General features: G+C 44.1%; 1 protein-coding gene across 3 annotated transcripts in view; it reads left to right on the top strand.

The window, feature by feature from the left end:
* Positions 1 to 22,275, top strand: part of LOC148036322 (uncharacterized protein At2g33490-like) — a 103,312-nt gene that overhangs the window by 27,853 nt on the left and 53,184 nt on the right. For all 3 annotated transcript variants that reach the window (XM_087678318.1, XM_087678319.1, XM_087678317.1), the window contains one exon: positions 5,155 to 5,227. In XM_087678318.1, coding sequence (XP_087534444.1) covers positions 5,155 to 5,227 — 73 coding nt within the window. The remainder of the gene's footprint in view (positions 1 to 5,154; positions 5,228 to 22,275) is intronic.

The following is a 22,275-nucleotide window of genomic DNA, read 5'->3' as shown; positions in this document are numbered from 1 at the left end:
GTCTACCTCTAAATCTGGCCGTCAGAACTCTTTTGCCGTGTTAGCTGATTTTTTGGATGAGGGAGTCCTTGACATTCTAGCAGAAAAGGTTAAATCGAGGCAAGCTTTGCCTCGTTCCTGATTTTCTTTTTGAATACACATGAAGATACATGTGGAATGTGCGGGGCATTTGTTCTCGCAATAAGCAACATGCCATGCGGAGTTTATTGCATGAGAATCAGTGGGATGTCTTGTGTGCTGTTGAGCACAAGAGTCACGGTGAAGCAGGAAAAGTTGTGGATTGCCATGGGTTTCGCTTGTTTTATGCAGGGATACATGCCATGCATTATTCTGGTGTGCTTACGATTGTACATGAGAAATATCAACGTGTTCTTATTAAAAATGATGTACATGATCGTTTTGTGGTGGTTGAAGTTTTATTTGAAGGAGAGATCTTATGGTTACTTGGGCTTTATGCTCCAAATGATCCTTTATCCCGCCGGGATCTTTGGAATACTTTGCAGACCTCCTTGTCACTTGGCAGACGGGGTTTTTTGATGGGGGATTTTAATATGTGTGTTGATTCTTCACAGTCCACATCAGAGCATTCGGTGATGGAGACTCCGGAAAGCCGTGTGTGGAATGCGTTTGCTCGTGCCGTACTTAAGCAAGATCTCTGGTCATGGCTACATCCTTCTTCTACAGGGTTTACTTTTCATTCTGCGCAGTATACAACTACATGGTCGCGGTTGGACCTCATGTACATTATGCAGGATGATGCTTTTCTTCCTGAGATGTTGGAGATGAAAGTGTTGCAGCAATATGCCTTGTCGGACCATTTTCCTCTACAGCTTGAGATGCTTGTACAACCCATTGCACCTTTTAAGCAATTTCTGGATAGACTCCCTTTGCGCTTCAACTTGTCTTATTTGAAGCATTCAATCTTTCAGGGTTATATGCAGCAACTGATTGATAGATTTTTGTTGGACTTCTCTTCGGAAGGCAATGCTTCTTTTGAACGATTGCTCTCTAATGTGCAGCGGGTTGTTCGGCAGTATGGGATTCATCATGCCTCTCTTTGTTGGCGGTGTCCAGAAGCAACGGAGCAATTACTGGCTTTGGTTCGTTCTCTACTGGTGGAGACTCTAGATGATGTATTTCTGCTGTCATTGGCTATGCATTTGGTTGATCTTATTAAAGAGTTTCCGTTGAAATCTTATCAGCAGGCCAAATTGCAAAATCTGACGGAGAATTTGCAAGATAGTGCTTGTCAGACTCATAAGTTCTTTCGAGCTCTCCATGCCTCTCCTGCTCGAGAGAATATGACTAGATTCCAGGATGCAGAAGGTCAAATGGTCATTGATCCTCAGACTATTGTAAATATGTGTAGGAATTATTTCCTAGACCTTCTTGGTTCTACTCCTTCACCTTCAGACCAAATTACTCATGCCCGCTCAGTTTTCTATGATTTGGTCCACAATCAGGTTCCACATGACATGCAAACTACTTTGGAGACAGAAATCCGTGAGGCGGAGGTTTTGGATGTTTTGGTACACCCGCCCAAGGATAAAAGTCCCGGTTGGGATGGTCTCACCAATGAATTCTTTGAGGTTTTTGCTACCCGACTGGTGAAACCATTGACGGCTATGTTTCAGCAGGTTTGGGAAATGGGGTTCATGCCTTCCTCATGGAAAGGAGGACTTATCAAACTGCTTCCAAAAGTTCCTTCGCCGTCTATGCTGAAACATTGGCGACCAATTTCTTTGATGGGTTCTATGTATAAAATCTTTTCCAAAGTAATGGCGAATCGGCTCCATAAGCATCTTCTTGCCATTGTACATCCTTTTCAATATGGTTTCATTAAGGGCCGAAACGTTCTGCATAATGTCTTAAATGTGCAAATGGCTATTGACTATGCAAGACACTCTAATCATGAGGTGGTATTGATTCAATTGGACCTGGAAAAGACTTTTGATTATTTAGACTGGTCTTTCATTGCAGAACTTATGTCTACTATGGGCTTTGGTACTTGGATGCCTCGTTTGATCTACACCATTAGTGTTGCAGCTTCTTTGCGAGTTATGCTGAATGGTGGTGTTACCGAGCCATTTGTCCTTGCATGCTCTGTGAGACAGGGTTGCCCTTTGAGTGCTCTCTTTTTTGCCCTTGCGACTCATCCGGTTCTTTCGATGTTATCTCATATGGCAACTTCTACTCAGTTGGTTGGATTGTCTCTTCCTTTTGGACATCACTTCATTAGTCAATCCTTGACTGATGACAGCTTTATGATTTTGCGTGCGGACAAGGATAATCTTCGCAATTTGGACTCTCTTTGGTCATGCTTTTGGCCTTCATATCAATGGTTCGAAGTCAGCCATTGTCAATTGCACGGAGTCAGATTTGCAGTCATTGGACTGGCCGGGAATGGTTGTTCCCCGTGGTTCCATTGTTAGGCATCTTGGGTACCCTTTGGGTGTTGATGTTCGGCCGAAGCAACTACTAGAGTGGATTTCACAGAAACTGGCAGCTAAGTTTCTGTATTGGAAGTCACAGGCTTGGCCCTTCCATGTTCGCCTCAAAGTGGCTCAGACAATTATGTTGCCAATGCTCACATATTTCTTGCTATTGCTGCCTTGGACTACTACTACATTGAATGCTCTTACTCAGTACATTCGTTTCATGTTATGGAAGGACTCCTTGCATGCAGGCATTTCATGGATTTCTTGGTTGCATGCATGTACCCCCAAACGCATGGGTGGTGGGGCTATTTTGGATGCTGAAACTCATATGCTGGCACTCTGTTGGTCTTTTTTTCATGCCATGTGCTTGGATCATCACCCGTGGGTCTTTATAGCCCGTTATTTTCTTGAGGATCACGGGCTTGTGCATGGTAATACCCAAATTCGGAGCTCCTGGTGGCATGTTCTTAATGCAGACTCTCGGTTTTCTAGTCCTTCATCATCCGTGCTTGCTCATTTGGTATGTTCCTGGAAATTGGTTCTCCAGAAGGCTCAGTGGCATCCAGCGGAGGACCGCTTAGCTACTAACTCTTTTCAACTGGAATTGTTGGCAGCCTCGCGATTACTTTCTTGGGAAGGCAAACATAAGCTTAGACCAAAATTTAACCGAATGGCACGTTTGGGCTTGACTTCAGTTGCAGATGCCACCCTTGCCTGCTAGGCTTAAAGGTCTCTTGCATTGGCAGATAGATCTCATTCGGCACTCTGACTTACTCCCTCGGGAGGACTTACTTCCTTGGCATATGGCAATTTCCTCTGTGTCTTTGCCATGACTTTTGTAACTCTTTTGTCTTTTAGTACTTTATAAATATAACATCCATTACGAAAAAAAAGAGAGAGAGAGAGAGAGAGAGAATATATGGCTGGGAAATTGTTTGGGTGTGGGCGGCAGCATGCTGATATGTTGAGCCTTTTCAGGCTTCACCTGACTACTAGTCTGTGTGACTGTTGTGGCAATTCATCGTGGAGAGGAGATAGTGTTGTTTTCGCCTCGTATTGACATGATGAGGACTGTGACAGGATTCAAGAGGTCCTTGTGTGGCACAGGGTAGGAATAGCTCACGCGGCATCTAAATGTGACATTTAGATTATAAGATGGCATATTTTTTATGACTCTCGTCTCATTAGTTGAATGTTTTCTCCCAGACCTTCGTATTAAAGAAGCCGCTCAAGAAGTCGGTATTCTTTTTGTTTTTGTTTTTTTTTCCCGGGGGGGGGGGGGAGCAGGAGGAAGAAGGAATCTGTGGAGTAGGTAGGAAAGGGAGGTAACTTGGAAGGGAGAGGTGGGCCATTGATAACCAGTTGGCAGTGGGGGAGACTAATCTGAAGAAAATTAACAAGAGGGACCACCTGAAGAAGATGCACTGTCTGAAGGACAAGAGATGAGTAGTAGGGAAGGATCCTCATGAAATGCCACATCTTGACTCATGATCATCTCTTGTGTCTCTCTAAGGGCCAAAAAGCCTGCTGCTACAGGTCTGCTGGCTGTAACCAATAAGAATGTGCCTCTTGGATTTGGTAATCCAACTTCCCCCTCTTGTCTGTAGATGCTAGGCCTGGCTGGACATAAATAGGCAGAAATTATTAGGGGACACAGTGCCAAAGCTTCAAATGGGACACAGTGCCAAAGCTTCAAATGTCCCCGTCAGACTCAGACTGTGGCTGACAATGAGGAGATGGCACACAAAAAAGACATGAATCAAACATGACTGGTAACAAGATTGTGATCAAGGACTGATCCTGGTCTTCTCCAATTGCATACAGCAGGATTGTCAGTGCTCAACAGCTTGTATGTGTGCTCGTGGTTCAAGGGGCACGAGCAGGAGTGTCTGTGGCTGCGTGAGATTGTTTAGAGCTGATCATGACTATTTGAGAGATTGTCCTTGATTGGGCAGCAAAGCATTCTTTGAGTGTTCGGGGCATGTGAGTGTGGGATTGGATGTGGGGCTGGAACAGAGTGTGGAGTCTCTGTTAATAGTCTTTACCTGTGTACACATTCACATTGTTGCTGTAATATATCTTAATATTACTGTCTAGATCTAGAATTAATTGATCTCCATATCAGGAAAGAGAATCAATTTAGTGATGCTCTTTGGAAAGCCATTAAGCTGTATCAGTTGTAACTTGAAGCCTATTTAAAGGCACATGATTAATGCAATTGTGCCAGTATGTATTTGATCATTTTTTGGACTTCTATTCCACAAACTACCACATCCTCATTGGATTTGTGTTGCCATGGTATGAACTTCTGTGCTTGGAATGAGAGTTACCCGTGTTAGAAATAATGATGTACTATGTCAAAGAGGTTTGTGTTCAACACAATTTGGGATCATCTTAAATCTCCCATATAGATGATGTCAAGCTTAGAGTGTTACATCCTTTCACATCCTGGTGAGTGTAATGCAGGTATTATCATACTTTTCAGCAAGCGTTCATACTTGCTGTAGGGCATCCATATCTAGTATTCAACAACAATATCTTGATATTTTGCAAGTGTCTCATGCTGTTTGATTTGGGGACGGGGGTTATCCACATTTACAAGACATATCCCATGGGTTGGTTGTTTCATTGCTGGGGTCAAGTTTAAATTTCACTTAGGTATTTATGATTGACATGGTTTCTAAAGGTTAACTTTTTGGTCTTAACTTATGTCTAGGAGGTGGAAGATATGCATCTGCAATATGAAGGCCTTGTGACCAATGCTCAAATTATCTCTGGTGCAGCGTTTGGTGAGTTATTACTTAGGCCTCATACTAAACCCTTAACTTTTTCTGGCAAAATGAACTCTTAACAGGCAGTTGAAGATGTCAAATTTATGTTATTTTTGTTTCTTGATGCTTTCAAGTCTTTGGCTGACATGGCCTACAGGCAGTTCCTTTGTGTTTTTAAAGTCCAACTTATGTTTACATTTAGAGTTTGCATATTATCTCAAGAACTGGAACCTTTTTGGTAAGCTAACTTTTTGCATATTGAGATTTTCAATACTCATGATCTATACATTATGTATGATATGCTCAACAAAATGGTGCAAAACAGAGAGCATTATTATAGGATCAATGTAATGAGGGTAAGTGCTTGATACACACACAGTGTCTTGTCATTCTGGTCAGGTTGATATCAATGTAATAAGCATAAGTGCTTGATACACTCAATGTGTATTGCCATTCTGGTTAAGTCGATATCTATAGCCCCATGATAACTCAGTCAAGAAGAAAATAACAAATTTGTTTGTAAATGCTATGTGAGAAAGCAAAATATGATATCGAATATATATATATATATATATATATATATATATATATATATATATATATATATATATATATATATATATATATATATATAAAATCAAAGGTGAGTGTTGGGAAAGTAGTTTAGACTGTAGGATACTAAAAGGCTATATAGTTTGATTTAGATAGCACACAAACTGGTTGAGTTCTAAGACAAGGATAGGTTTTGACGTGAAGAATGGAAGCCAACATACATCGACGCTCAAAAAGATGAAATTGATCTAGAAGGATGACCAACAAGTACAAACAAAGTGAGAAGATTGCATCAAGTAAACGAGGAGAGTGGAGTATCTCCAAGCTGATTTATGTGTAGGGGTTTTGTTTACTGCCATACATTGGGTATCAAACCTTCCCGTGAAGGGACTTTGGGTTATTTATTCTAGTCTTTCCATGTGCTAAGAAGAGCAAAGTTTCATCCTATAGAAAGGGATTAGTGCAAGAGTTAACTTGGCAAAGGACACTGAGTAAAGATGTCATTTTTATACTCCCCAAGGAAATAGTCCTTTCCAAACCATCAACGATCTCTTGCACTAACTCTTCCTTGGAGATATTTGCCAAAAGGTAGCACATATAGAGAAGCAGCTGTTTCATCAAGGATGTGAACATGCTTGTGGCTTCAAGCCTGATTGTAACAAGGCAAATTAAAGAGGCTAATCTACCTATTGGTTTCAAATCCATTTGCTGCTGCCAGCCAAACAATGATACATTCACAAAGAGAGCAGCAGCAGGTATCCCAATTTACCTACTAGAAATGTAGTATGGTGTTACACGCGCATGGCTTATCCCTTTAAATGTGATATTGTGCTCATCTTGCACGTGTTTCTATGGGGCGAAGTGGATGGTCCCATTCTCATTCTGGAGGATGCTTGCTGACTCTGATGTTTTGTATTGTCTGTGACCACAACCACCCACCGTGGGCAACAGGACACAGTACAAGCTTGACAAAGATCTCATGAGCACTCCCATGTCAGCACACATTGACGGTTGATGCATGAGCTCTGTTGCAAGGAGAAACATGACCCATGTAAGAAAGACACAAATAACATTTCATTAGTAAAAAGACCGGACATGATAGGACCTTGAAAAGTAATATCCGAAGGTTAGAAATGGGAAATTTTCAAATAAGGGATAAAAGAGTTGTTTTACCCTATTGTGAAAGTTTGAACCAAAGTTGGGCATGATTATTGAAACTTGAAGTTGGGGCAGCCCATTATATGTTGAAGTTTGCGCAGCCAAATTAAAACTTTGGGCAGTCCAATGATTATTTTAATCAAGAAATTCATTGTGGGGTTTTGTTACCATTTATTGTGTTCATGCTGATAAACTCTTGGTTGTGAGCTTGTCAAAGCCTGATGGAGAGAGAGGAGCTCTAACAGCTTCAATACATTTGCATTTGCATTTCAAGTTTTTCAGTCAGTTTGTACTTTTGTTCACACCTTGGGGGACTGAGTGCATTGCAGTTTTGCCATGTGGCATGCTGGGCGCATTTATGTTAGCAGTCATGTTTGTCATGCCTTGTCATCTCTTGCCTATGAGCCTCAGTCTAAGTCAGATGAGTACAAAAGCCTCACAGCCAAACACTTTCAAGTGAGCATATGAAGGTGGCTTTTCTAACCACGCTTCCTGAGGGATTTCCCCTCCAAAAGACTTGTTCGGTGACCGATTAATCAAGTGAACAGCTGTCATAACAGCCTCTGCCCAAAAGCCATGGGGTAATGTAGCATGAGACAGCATAGTACAGATTTTATCTTGTATGCTCCGATTCATACGCTTTGCAACTCCATTTTGGGGTGGATTATGAGGGGCAGTGAGCTCGCTCTTTATCCCTTTGCTATCACAAAATGGCTGAAAGGCCTTGGACACATATTTTCCACCATTGTCAGAGCGAAGACACTAGTGTCTTATCAGTCTGATTTTCAACCAATGCCAAGAATTTTTGAAACTTGTCAAGCACTTCGTTCTTGCTACGAGTAGGGTAAACCCATACCTTCCGTGTAGCATCATTGACAAAGGTGGCAAAGTATTTCTTTCCCCCTAATGATAACCCTAGCATCTGACATACATCGGAATGTACTAACTCTAGAGGGGAAGATTTCATATCATGTGTCTTCTTGCCCTTTTCTTTCTCTTTCTTCCATTTGTAGCAATCGCGTTTAAAGTGACCCTTCTTGCCACAACGATGGCATTCAACATCCTTACCACGTGATTTACTGCTTCCCTTGCTATCAGATTTGCCTTTCTGCTGTGATCTGCCCCTAGTATGCAAAGCATTGAAAGACTTACTGGATGCATTGTTCTGCTGATTCATTTCTTTCATGAGTAGAGCACTCTCTACATCAGCATACAAAAGTATCGCATTAGAATTGCTCATAGTAGTCTTGAATGTATCCCAACTCTCTGGTGGAGTGCAAAGCAAGAACGTTGCCTTAAATTCTTCATCAATCATGAACTTCGAGGCAACTGGCTGGCTGAAAATGGAGTTAAACTCACTCAAGTGAGTAGACATTGCTGTATCCTCTTTCATACACAAATCCATAAGCTTTTTCAACCAGTAAACTTTGCTTGCAGCACTCTTTTGGGCATACAATTCTTCTAGTTGAGTCCAAATAGCATAGGCAGAATCTAAACCTTCAATGTTAAACAGCAAGGCATTAGAAATCGATAGCTCGATGGTTGAGCGTGCAAGATCATGTAACTCATCCCAGTCTTCTTGTTTCATATCTGCGGGCTTTGCCCCTTTGGTCTTAATCGGCCTTGCCTGCTTCTTCTGCAACAGGATATTATAGCACTGTTTTTGCCAGACTGCAAAGTTATGTGCTCCTTCAAGCTTCTTAATGTGCATGAGATGACTACTATCACTGCTGCCAGCCATGATTTTCAACCTAAATGTGACCAAAAAATTCAGCAAATGCAGGCCCAAACTATCACACAAGTGACCAAGGTATAAACAAGTACCAACCAGCAATAAATAACCATGTAAAAACAGGAATTTCAGATCTGCAAATAAAATTTCAGAAGCACTAAACCTTGTGCTATAGCACTCCACAATTGATTACAGCTATTCAAAGGACAAATACATCACATTACATGAGAAGTCCCAAATTTTAGCTGCAATTTCTATTGTACATGCACCCATGGGCACAAAATTTGACACACACGGTCAAAAGCCCCAAAATTTTTGTGCTCAAAGCATCAACGATACATCTGCATTGTCTCTGACATGCATAGAATAGGCCCATTTTGCCAGAATAGAGTAATTTCAGCAAAACCCCCAAAATTTTCAAGTGCTAGGTGTCCAAATTGCATGGGATTAAACTTGCATGTACATAAAATGACCAAATGGTGCACAAATTTCGTCCAAACAGCAAAAGCCCTAAATTGCACGGGGTCCAATGTGCATCAATGTCGAGAAATTGGGTAAATTTCAGCCCAATTTTTGCATGTACATGAAAAACCCCAAGTGTCGGAGGCAAAATTCACATATTCCTGCAATTTCTGAGACAAATATCACTGTTGTGTCTTGCTTGCATAAAATCTGGACAAATCCCCAATTTTTTGGCACAAATCTGCCCAAAATTCTGAAGTGTGTTTACATGCACGAACGCCCGTCAGTGAGCAAAGGCCTTGCTTGTAGGGAACCTTTGAAAAATTAAAAATTTTGCAAAAGAAAAGTGACGAATTTGCCCTGTTTACAGCCCCAGCTCGTCGCCTGCTTGCGTGACCTGCTCGTGACTTAAAAAGCGACGTTTTGACCTGCGCGTGACTGCACGAGTTGTTGCCTCACTGAAAACGTGGCCTGTTGACTTGCACCTGATTGCACGAGCTGTTCCCTGTCTAAAAACGTGGCTTGTTGACTTGCACCTGGCTGCACGAGCTATTGCTTATCTGTCCAGTGAAAGAACAATGATGAGCTGACCTGCACAGACTCCAAGAAGTGTGAATACCTTAGCCGCAGCTCTAATATCAGTTTGAAGTGAGCGATGCGCAATGGCGATGCAATGTTCTGCGATGAAAATGTCAGGTAGAGAGCAAAATGTGAGCAAGAGTAGAGAGTGAGAGTCAAAGAGAGAGATGCACAATGTTCTTGGGTACAATTTGTTGTGTGTATCTCTTTAGGTTTTAGATAGATATATATGAAAGTACAAATGTGCTAAGGGTGCGTTCACACTCGTGCACATATAAAAGGCACGATGGCCCTTTATTCCCCACAGGGGGAGGCTACTCATTCTAGAGTGGCTATTTGGGTGCTATTTGGCATTTTGTAGGCATTTATTATGCCACAACTAGCATTAAATGCTGATCGACCAGCATTTATGGCATTTCGAGACTGTTGTCGGCTAGTTTAGGTGTCTTGTGGCTATTTATAGCCATTTCCCACTTGGCACTTATTCATATAATCATTTTTCTTCCTTCCTTGGCATGTGCATACTCTTACTCCATCATCTTCATCTGTCTCCGTTGCTCCCGTCATCATTAGCTTGATCTAGTGCCCTCACTGACGCTGTGGGCTACGGATAGGGATTGATCAGTCGTCCTTCTGTATTCGGCATTTGTTCCTTGTTGAGTGTAGGTTTCTTTTCTTCTTTTCTTGCAGATTCTCTCTCTCTTCCTTTGTGTTCAAGTTTCTTCTTCTGTTGCGCACTCTCACATGGTATCAAAGCATGGTATCTGAGAACGACATAAACACAAAATGCAATTAGGGTTAGGGTAACTCGGAAATAGTGAACACAATGACTAATGAAGTGAATGACTACTAAATATAGAGACACAAAACCAATTGTATGACAAAGCATAGGCTGATAAACACAGAATGCACTTAGGATTAGGGTAACTCAAAGACAGTGAACACAATGAATAATAAAGTGAATGACTACTAAATATACAATGCTCATGTAGCAAACACTCTATGAAGTTAATATTGAACCTTGAACTCTCGTATCTCTAGGATCAAGGTAGAGGTTATGAATTGGAGAGTGTGTTGTACTCCGAACAGATCTCGAAACACAGCAGGGCAGCCTTTGTGTATCGAACAATAGCAAACACAGCCAAGAAGGTTGGATTTGATGCAGACAAGGAGTGAGGAGAGAGAGACTAGAAACGTAGGTACTTGAGGAGAGAGAAAACTGGTGATTGTGTAGAACAGGTAAATGAAAGTTGAGTGTGCTGGGTGACAAGTGGAGGAGAGAGATTGACTACAAATGCAAGCAGGATGATGATGGCGACAGCTCCTATTGATGGCTATTGGCCCTAACAGCAGCAAACACAAGTTCCTTGATAGCAGATTGTGAGGCAAGGCTCTGACTACGATGTCCTCCACGAATGAGGTGTGGGTAGTAGAGATATGTTAAAGTTATAATCATCCCTTGGACAGACATATGTCAGATTACGCAGTGTTCATGCATTTTCTTGTCAAATAGGCATTCGAGAGAAGTTTGCCTTTGTGTGCTGCATATGCCTTGTGGCAAGCTGTACAGTCAGCACAGGAGTGACACGTGGCAGTCACATTTATTGCAGATCAGACTGCTTAGTTTTGCCATTTTTGTCAGGTTCCTATGGGCCAGATTTGGCAGGCTGACTGCTATTTTGGCATGGCTATATTTACTGCTATATATAGCAGATATAGCAGCTCTTCAGCATACATTCACACACTCCAGACTGCAGGTTTCAGGCTGAGGTCAAGCAGAGATCATGCTGACTGCAGCAGACTTTGAGGTGTCCAGCAGGGTGACATCATTGAGGTGGAGATACGTAGACATTCGCACTGTGCCTGTGTACATATCTGCATTCTTATTTAGCATTCATTCATTGCAGATCTTCTTGTTCTTCTGTCTATCTGTCTCTCTCTCCCGTCTCTGTGTTCACTCTATCTCTCAGTCCTAGTCATATGCTTCCGCATTGTTGTACGCTGACGTGGTATCAGAGCAGCAAAGAATCAATTGAGTGAGAATCTACTTGAAGAGGAGATTTTGGCACAACACAAGGCTGCATAATCAGTGTTCGAGGGTGAGTGGAAGGGTTGCGCATTAGAATAAGGCTGAGGCAAGCATGGGTGTGCGGGAAAGGAGCAAAATTGCTGAAGTTGTTGCTGATATTTTTGTTGATTGAAGAGGAGGAAGGCTGCGTTTTTGGCCTTCAATTGCTGATTTTATCTTTTCATTGCCTTCAATGAGTGAAGGAGTGGGACAAGTGGAGAAGAGCCCTTGCATGTTGCATTTTCATAGTTAGAGGGGGTTGCTTTTGTGTTTTTGCAAACATTTCAGGTGAAGATGTCTTCTGAGGCTGATATGGAGTTTTAGGCGATTATGGATCTGAAAGTGCCCCCGTCCTATCGGCTCTTCCATCAGATCAAAAGCTCAATGGTGAGAACTACCATGTCTAGCACGTTATGATGCTTGCCATCTTGGAGTCCTATGATTTGGTAGAGCTTGTTATAGAGGCCATTGACCATCATGCATTGAGAGACAAGCCAAACTTTTTGCAGAGGATCATGCGGAGTTGGCAAAGGTTCAGGTATATTGGGACAAATTGAATGCTCGCATCTGGTCATTTCTCTTTCTGTCATGCATTACAGCTGTGATTGCCCATGTGGAGCACTTGACGGTGGCTAGGGATATATGGCTGGAGCTCGATCAAATGTACAACTTGACGAACGTTATGAAATGGGTTTCTTGGGAGGTGTAGAAGCGGACTTTGAGTCTCGATAAATCATTTTCGATGTGAGAGCATGTGAACAAGCTTCGTTAGGTCTAGATGTAGGTGCAGAACGCAGGGAAGGTGATCACTTTTAAAGACATGGTAATAACACTTTTGTTCTAGTTACTGCCACGATTCGGTGCCTTCTACTTTGCCTTGATTGCTTCAGGGCGGATAGAGATTCTTTGGTGGGAGGAGTTGGTTCCTATGGTTTTGGACCAAGAGGAACAGTTTAAGGGACAAAATGCTTCCAAGTCGAAGGCATTGACTGGTCAATCTTCTCAAAAGAAGGGGAATGACCAGAAGGAGGAGGAGGACTAACCAAAGAAGGACAAGAAGAAAGAGTTGACTTGCCATACCTGTGGTAAGACAAGTCATTGGAAGAAGAATTGCCCCCACAAGGACACCAAGGACAAATCCTCAAAGGTTTCAAGAGTAGTGGATGCTCCCTCACCTGCTTTTCTTCACTTTGGTGGTGGTTGAGGCATCAATACCTCGAGTTTCTGATGCAATGTTAGCGGCCCCACATGCTCATGAGTGGATTGTAGATAGTGGTGCCTCTTGGAACACGACTCCTTTCACACATGTTGTTATCCATTTGCGATCTTCACGTGGGCAGATTTTCATTGGAGATAGCTCTTTTGTGCCGATTGAAGGGTAGGGTGATATACAGCTGATTCTAGATAGACAAGGTGGTATTAATACTTCGGACGTGCTTGATGTGCCAAGTTTGGGGTATCATTTACTTTCTGTTCATAAGATTGTACTCTTGGCCTTTTGGTGGAGTTTGACAATGACTTTTTTTGAGTTCTTCATCATGGATCGAGGACAGTCGTTATTATCGATTACGAGGAGAATGGCATCTACAAGTTGAAGTCCTCTTTTGCCTTGACATCTCTCCTTCTTGCTTCTCAGTCATAGTCTGAGCTTTGGCATGCTCGGTTTGGCCACCTCAGCTATGAGTACCTTCAGAAGGCATTACGAGGACAGCTTGTTCGATGTTTGTTGGGCATTGGGTGAGCCAGCAGCCGTGTGTATCTTGCATTCGAGGGAAACACCATTGTGATGCAATTCCCAACAAGGCTTCGAGGTGGTCTATAGTACCCTTGGAACTTGTTTGCATCGATCTTTATGGACCTATGCAGATGGAGTCTCTTAAGGGGAGTCTATATTTCATGTTGATTGTTGATGGTTTAAGTAGGATGACATGGGCATATTTTCAAGTCTAAGGCCTTCTCCAACTTTAAGGATTGATTGCTCTTTGAGGAGAACCAATCAGGCCAAAAGCTGAAGTCCTTGTTGTCAAACAAGGGAGGAGAGCTTGTCTCTAATGAGCTTGCTAGATTTTGTGCAGATCGTGGTATTCACTAGGAGTTTGCGAACATAAATACACCTTAGGAGAATGGCATATTGGAGCGGAAGAATAGGAGTGTGATTGAGATGGCTTGCACCATGATGGTGCATTGTAAGACACCTTTGTGTCTATGGGCTGAGACTGTGGCTATTGCTGTCCACATTCTCAATTGGTCACCTACTTTTGCCGTGGTTGGTATGACCCATTATGAAGATTATTTTGGAGCCAAGCCTAATGTTTCTTATTTCAGGATGGATGTGATGCCTATATTCATATCTCGAAGATTGAGAGGGACAAGTTTGAAGTGGCTTTAAAAAAAGTGTAGTCCCAGGGCTACCACTTGCATGATCCCGTTTAGCAGGATCTCTACACGAGTCTTGATGTGCGATTTGTGGAGGTTCCAGCTTCAGAGGGGGGTGAGGAGCACCTTTGTACTTGGAGATAGTTAGGTGCGAGAGATTGTTCCCTTGGAGCGAGAGTCTCTTGGGGATACTTCTTCTTCAGATGGGGATTCTACTTCACTACTGGCCACCCCGCTTGAGCCACTGCTAATGGATGTTCTGTAGACTTCAGAAAATGGAGAGTGACGAGGAGAGATCTAGCCTCCTCGTTTGGCACATGATACACTTCGTGATACAGGGATTGAGGGGATTCTTGTGGAGTGGCAGTTGCAGGATGGCTGGCGGCGTTCTCGGAGGAACTAAGCACATTCCATTGAGCTTGTTTGTTCTAACTATTGTTTGATGACCCATCTTATATAGGATAGTGAGCATACCTTTGTGAAGGAGACTTTGGAGTTTGAGCATTGGTAGAAAGCATGGAGCACGAGTTGGAGGCTATTGATAGGAACGACACTTGGTACCTTGTGTCCTGTCCTACTCATTAGAAGGTGATTGGCATCAAATGGGTCTTCAGACCAAATACCATAGTGATGGCACTTTGGATAAGCACAAGGTCTACCTTGTTACTAAAGGTTTTGCACAGCACCCAAGAGTTGATTTCCATGATACTTTTGCCCCCACTGTTCGTATGGCTACTATTCGAGTTGTTCTTGCCTTGGCTGGCCATAGGAGATGGCCAGTACATTAGTTGGATTAAAGTCTGCCTTCTTGAACAAAGACTTGAAGGAGGAGATCTATGTAGAGTAGCCTCCTAGCTTTGGATCGTCAGATGGTAAAGTCTACAGGTTGAGGAAGGCCTTGTATGGCCTTAAACAGGCTTCGCATGCTTGGAACAAGAAGATAGACTCGTTCCTCTAAGAGAAGTCGGGATATTGGTGCTCCAAGGCTGATCCACAACTTTATGTGCACACTTCCAATGGAAGTCATGTTCTATTCATCCTTTATGTGGATGATTTGATTGTGATAGGTGACCATGCCCAAATGGTCGAGCAGACGAAAGCAACTTTTTATGAGAAGTTCGAGATGACGGATTTGGGACTTCTCCACTTCTTTCTAGGCCATGGGATCTCTCAGACTCCGAGGGAGATCTTCATCTCTCAGCAACGGTATGTATAGGAGCTCTTGGTTATTTGAGATGGAGGGATGTAGGCCCATTTCTACTCCTATGGATCTGAACTAGAAGGCCACTATCCACTCAAATTCTCCTTTGGTCGATGCTACCCGCTATTGACAGTTGATTGGGCCTTTGATTTGGCTCCTCAACACTCATGTTGACTTATGTTTTGCTGTCGGTTTGCTGGTCGGGTTTATAAGTGAGCCCAAGATGATGCGTTGGCATGTTGCTCAGAGAATATTGCAATTCTTGAAGGGGATCCCTGATCCAAGGATCTATTATCTAGTAGGTACAAATGGTTCCGATCTTGTGCTTATAGATTGGAGTGATTTAGATTGGGCTGGAGATGTAGACCATAGGAGGTCCACGATAGGTTATTGCTTTACCTTGGGTGTAGGTGCTGTTTCTTGGAGCAGTCAGAAGCACCCCACGGTTGCCTTGAGGTGGAGTATTGGGCAACGTCTTCTACCACATGTGAGACAGTGTGGCTTTGGAGGTTCATGGAGAAGCTTGGCTGCCCTTAGTCAGGTCCTAATACGCTTCAGTGTGACAATGAGAGTTGCATTGCCTTGGCATGGAACCCATTGTTCCATGCTTGGATGAAGCACATAGAGATACAACACCACTTCATTTGGGAGAAGCTTTTGGATGGGACCATAGCTGTGGGGTACTGTAAGATGGAGGACAATCTTGTAGATTTGTTTATGAAGGCGCTTCCTCAGGCTTTACTTTGACAACATTCTAGATTCCTCAACCTCATGCCGTGTCCAAGATCTAAGAGGGGGTATTAGAGACGATCATCCCTTGGACAAGCATGTGTTAGATTAGGCAATGTTCATGCATTTTCTTGTCAAACAGGCATTCAAGAGCAGTTTGTTAGGTTTGTGTGCTGCATATGCTGTGTGGCAGGCCATACAGTCATGCAGGAGTCACACGTGGCAGTCACATTTATTGCAGATCAGATCGCTGTGCTGATGTGGCAGTTTTGCCTTTTTTGGCAGGTTTCTGTGCAGTCAGCCAAATCTGGCACAGGTCAGCCAGATTTGGCAGGCTGACTTCTATTTTGACTGGGCCATATTTATTGCTATATATAGCAGATCTTCAGCACACATTCACACACTCCAGACCACAGATTTCAGGCTGACATCAAGCAGAGATTGTGCTGACTGCAGCAGACTTCAAGGTGTACAGCAGGGTGACATCATCGAGGCGGAGATACACAAACATATGCAGTGTGCCCGTGTACATATTTGCATTCTTATTCAGCATGCCTTCATTGCAGATCTTCTTGCTCTTTTGTCTCTTTCTCTCTCCCTCTTCTCTTTGTGTTCACTCTTTCTCTATGTCTTGGTTATACGCTTCCGCACTGCTGAACTTTGATAAGATACGGCTCCTGAAACTTGCAAAAACGAGATCGAGGGAGAGTGGTGGGCTGCATGCCTATCTATGGAAAGTTTGGGGCACCCAAATTAGGGTTTTGCATGTGGGACACAATAACTCTCCAGGATCATTTTTCTTTTTAGAATAAGAAGGATTCTTTATTATTTTAATGTGTTTTGGGATTGTTTAAGTCAGAATAATGTATATTTTTAGCTCAACACCCCCCCTTAGGCCCAAAATTGGGCCGTGAGAAATAAGCCCTTTTGTGTTTTTATTAAAACCCCAAGGTGTCCCACCCTAACGTAACGAGGACATTAGGCAAAGGGTGCATGTCAGCTGCCTAGTCACCTACCAAGATTATAGAGGGGATAGTTATCTTACCAAGGGAGTCCAAGTGATCACCCTAGAGAGGCCAGGTCGTTGGATCAGTGGTGCTCGTAGGCTGCTTGGGAGTGTACCAAGTACTGTAAAGGTGGATAGAATCAACAATGGACGTTTTTAAAAGAAGGGATTTATTTTAATTGTTCATAAGATTTAGCATTGAGTGAGGGTTTTGAATCAGTGTTCGTCCCATTGAGTCACTATGTCCGAAAGTGCGGGAAATAGGGATGGATAGTGGGATTCCATATATATATATATATATATATATATATATATATATATATATATATATATATATATATATATAGAGAGAGAGAGAGAGAGAGAGAGAGAGAGAGAGAGAGAGAGAGAGAGAGAGAGAGAGAGATGGGAGAGAAGAGGGAGTCGACGATGGCGGATCCTTGCCCTGCGCGTCGCCCTGCCCTGCGCCTCCCTGCCCTGCGCGCTTGAACCCTTCCCCCAATCGACCTGACCTTCTGTACGCGAGCGAGCGAGAGGGCGAAACTGAGCGCCAGCAGACGGATTGCGAGCCAGCGCGGGTGAAACTGAGCTGTTTTCCTTGCTCGAGGGCCCTGGCCTTCTGTACAACAGAGAGTGTGTGATCGCGGGTCTCTGCTTTTGCAAGTTGACCTGCACTGCGGGTCCCTGTTTCTGTGCGCCTGTCTGGCCCATCGTGTGACCCGCCCTGCTGCCGAGCGCCCGCGCCTGACCTGCTATGCTGACCTGCGACGCCGACTTCGGCTGCGCGCCCTGACTGACCTGCCCTGCGACGTCGACTTCGGCTGTGCGCCCTGACAGACCTATGCCCTGTGACCGTTGCCTGCTCCCTGCCGCCATCTGCCAGCACCTGTACCTGCGCGGTTAGGGTTGCGCCCAGCCCCACGCGTTTCGCCCTCCTGCATCGCACGGTTAGGGTTACGCCCAGCCCCACGCGTTCTCTAGCGACAGTGCGAGAGCAAGAGAGTGAGAGACAGAGAGAGAGGACATAAGCATGGCTGGCCTGGATATGGCTTTTATCGACCATGGCAGCCCTTGGTCCGGATTCTGATACAGAGAAACCGGAGGATATGGTTCCTTGCACGGAGGAGATGCCTTCTGGTTTTGACTTTCCGCCTGCGGGCAAACGCTCCAAGCATACTTCCGACGAGACAATGGATCCTAAGGAACGTTCCTATGCGCAAGTTGCCTCTGATTCTGTGGATTCGCAGGAGATTGACTGGGAGCATTTGCTGGAGTTTGCCAATACTCTGCTTGGCGATTATGTCCAGCATAATCATGAAGCTTTTTTTGACTCGGGAACTGAGGAAGTTCTGGAAGCCACGGTGGACTCGAAAACTGTCTTGCGCTTTTTTTCGGTGTTTTATGACCGTGCGGTCATACTCTTCTTCATTGGCAGGATCCCAGTGCTTTCCCATATTCACCAGTGGCTGCACCATTTACTACAAGGGGAGTGTGTTGAGGAGATCTTTATTGGACCCCGAAGCTTCTATGAGGTGCTGCTAAAATCGGAGAAGCATCGGGCTGACCTCTTGTCCAAACTGCCATTGTTCTTTAATCACCGTTTGGTCCATGTTGTGCCATGGCGCCCTATGGCAGACTTTCAGCGCCTGCTTCAACGTGAATGCCCGATGTGGGTTGAAGTGGAAAATTGTCCGACTGTCTATTGGCCATTGTTAAAGGATGCGATGGCAGTTGTGGGGCACGGTGCTGGTTCCCCCAAGCCTAAGGGCCATGAATTGAAACCGTTTGTGTATGTTATGGGACACGGCCAGGAAAAGGCCTGCGTGGCTTCGCCTTAATTGCTCTGGCATGCATTCTTTGCACTTTCGCTTGAAATGGGGCAACTTTGCAGGTCATTGCTTTTCGTGTGGAAAATTGGGGCATTTTATGGCCGAATGCCCAGAGAGGCATCCGTCTTCAGATGATGCGCATGTTGTGCTGCCTATGGATGACATGGTGCTTGATGCTCCGCCACAGGAGGCCACCCAACCACCTAATGTTTTGGATAAAGGTAAACAACAGGTCCTGGGTTTGGATTCCCGTAGCAATGACTGGCTAGAGGTACGTCCCAAAAAAGGTAAAAAGTTGGATGCTGGCGTGGCGGATTCTGGGTCTAATGTTTCACAGGATTCTGTGCGCACTTATATGCGCAGGAAAGAAATGTTCTCTTCACAGCATGCTGCACGTACTATGGTTTCTTCTGCTCCCTATAATCAGTCTACGAGGAAAGTATATACAGATGGTCCAAAGGGCCCACCTGCTAAGTTGGCGTTTGATACTAGAGGTAATGTGATTACACCCTGGGATCGTCGTTATCCCCATTTCACTCCCAAGGCAGTGGATATTCCATCTACCTCTAAAGCAGGCCGTCAGAATTCTTTTGCAGTGTTGGCTGATTTTCTAGATGAAGATGTCCTTGACATTCTCGCGGAAAAGGTGAAATCGAGGCAAGCGGTGCCTTGTTCCTGATTCTCTTTTTGAAGATATGTGAAGATAGCCATGTGGAATGTGCGAGGCATTTGTTCTCGCCATAAGCAACATGCCATGTGGACCGTCTTGCATGAGAACCAGTGGGATGCCTTGTGTGCGGTTGAGCACAAGAGTCACGGTGAAGCAGGAAAAGTTGTGGATTGCCATGGGTTTCGCTTGTTTTATGCAGGGACACATGGTACGTACTATTCTGGCGTGCTTATGATTGTCCATGAAAAATACCAGTCTGTTCTTATTAAAAATGATGTACAGGGCCGCTTTGTGGTAATCAAAGTTTTATTTGAAGAAGAGATCTTATGGTTGCTGGGCCTCTATGCTCCAAATGACCCTTCATCTTGACGGGATCTTTGGAAGACTTTGCAGAGCTTCATGCCACTTGGCAGAAGGGGTTTTTTGATGGGGGATTTCAATATGTGTGTTGACTCTTCTCAGTCCACTTCAGGGCATTCGGTGATGGATGCTCCGGAAAGTCGGGTGTGGAATGCCTTTGCTCTTGAGGTACTTAAGCAAGATCTCTGGTCTTGGCTCCACCCTTCTTCTTCAGGGTTTACTTTTCATTCCGCACAATATGCAACTACATGGTCGCGGTTGGACCGAATGTATATCATGCATGAGGATGATTTTCTTCCCGAGATGCTGGAAATAAAAGTCTTGCAACAATATGCCTTGTCGGACCATTTCCCTCTCCAGCTTGAGATACTTACACAACCCATTGCACCTTTTATGCAGTTGCTGGATAGACTTCCTTTACGTTTCAACTCGTCTTATTTGAAGCATCCAATCTTTGAGGGCTATATGCAGCAATTGATTGAGAGGTTTTTATTGGACTTCGCCTCTGAGGGCTTGGCTTCCTTTGCACGACTGCCCTCTAATGTGCAGCGGGTTGCTCGGCAGTATGGGATCCATCATGCCTCTATTTGTCGGCGGCGTCGACACGCAGCGGAGGACTTACTGGCTTTGGTTCGTTCGCTGCTGGTGGATACCCCAGATGATGAATTTCTGCTGTCATTGGCGATGCGTTTGGCTGATCTTATTAAAGAATTTCAGTTGAAATCTTATCAGCAGGCCAAACTGCACAACTTGACTAACAATTTGCAAGATAGTGCTTGTCAGACTCATACGTTCTTTCGCGCCTTGCATGTTTCTCCTACTCCAGAAAATATGACTAGACTCCAGGATTCAGAAGGTCGCATGGTCACTGATCCGCTGACCATTGTCAATATGTGCAGGAATTATTTTCTGGATCTTCTTAGTTCTTCTCCGTCGCCTTCTGACCAGGCTACGCATGCACGCTCAGTCTTCTATGATTTGGTCCGCCATCAGGTTCCACTTGATATGCAAGCTACTTTGGAGGCAGATATTTGTGAGGAGGAGGTTATGGATATTTTGTTACACATGCCTAAGGATAAAAGCCCTGGTTGGGATGGTCTCACCAATGAATTCTTTGAGAGCTCGGCTACCCAACTGGTGAAGCCATTGGCGGCTATGTTTCAGCAGGTTTGGGAAACAGGGGTCATGCCTTCCTCATGGAAAGAAGGCCTTATCAAACTGCTTCCAAAGGTTCCTTCGCCGTCAATGTTGCAACATTGGAGACCAATTTCTTTGATGGGTTCGATGTATAAAATCTTTTCCAAAGTGCTGGCGAATCGGCTCCACAAGCACCTTTCAGCTATTGTGCATCCTCTTCAATATGGTTTCATTAAGGGCCGCAACATTCTGCATAATATTTTAAATGTGCAAATGGCTATTGACTATGCAAGGCACTCTAGTCAGGAAGTGGTATTGATTCAATTGGATCTGGAAAAGGCTTTTGACTATTTAGACTGGTCTTTCATTGCAGAACTTATGTCTGCTATGGGTTTTGGTACTTGGATGTCCCGATTGATCTACACCATTAGTGCTACGGCTTCTTCACGCGTTATGCTCAATGGTGGGGTTACAGAGCCATTTGTCCTTGCACGCTCGGTGAGACAGGGTTGCCCTTTGAGTCCTCTCTTCTTTGCCTCGGCGACCCACCCGAATCTTTCAATGTTATCTTCAATGGCAGCTTCTGCTCAGCTGGCCGGATTGTCTCTTCCTTTTGGACATCACTTCATTAGTCAATCTTTGGCTGATGATAGCTTTATGATTTTGCGTGCAGACAAGGACAACATTCGCAAGGCATTAGATGTTTGGACGCTCTTTGGTCATGCTTTTGGTCTTCGCATCAATGCCTTCAAATCAGCCATTCTCAGTTGCACAGAGTCTGATTTACAGTCATTGGGCTGGCAGGGTCAGGTTGTTCCCCGTGGCTCCATTGTCAGGCATCTTGGGTACCCGTTGGGTGTGGATATTCAGCCAAAGCAACTACTGGAGTGGATTTCACAGAAACTGGTAGCTAAGTTTATGTATTGGAAGTCGCAAGCGTGGCCCTTCCATGTCCGCCTCAAAGTGGCTCAGACAATTATGCTGCCAATGCTCACATATTTCTTGCCATTGCTGCCATGGACTCCTACTACTTTGAAGGCTCTCACTTGCCCCATTCGTTTCACGTTATGGAAGAAGGATTCATTGCACGCAGGTATTTCGTGGATTTCGTGGTCACATACATGTACCCCCAAACGCATGGGTGGTGGAGCTATTTTGGATGCCGAAACTCATATGCTGGCACTTCGTTGGTCTCTTTTTCGCGCTA

The sequence above is a fragment of the Lygodium microphyllum genome, chromosome 5, assembly GCF_053477565.2.
Source record: "Lygodium microphyllum isolate KBCC chromosome 5, Lygodium_microphyllum_v1.1.10, whole genome shotgun sequence".
Lineage (NCBI taxonomy): Eukaryota > Viridiplantae > Streptophyta > Polypodiopsida > Schizaeales > Lygodiaceae > Lygodium > Lygodium microphyllum.
Note: the sequence above shows the minus strand (reverse complement) of the source record. Positions and strands in the feature narration are given on the sequence as shown.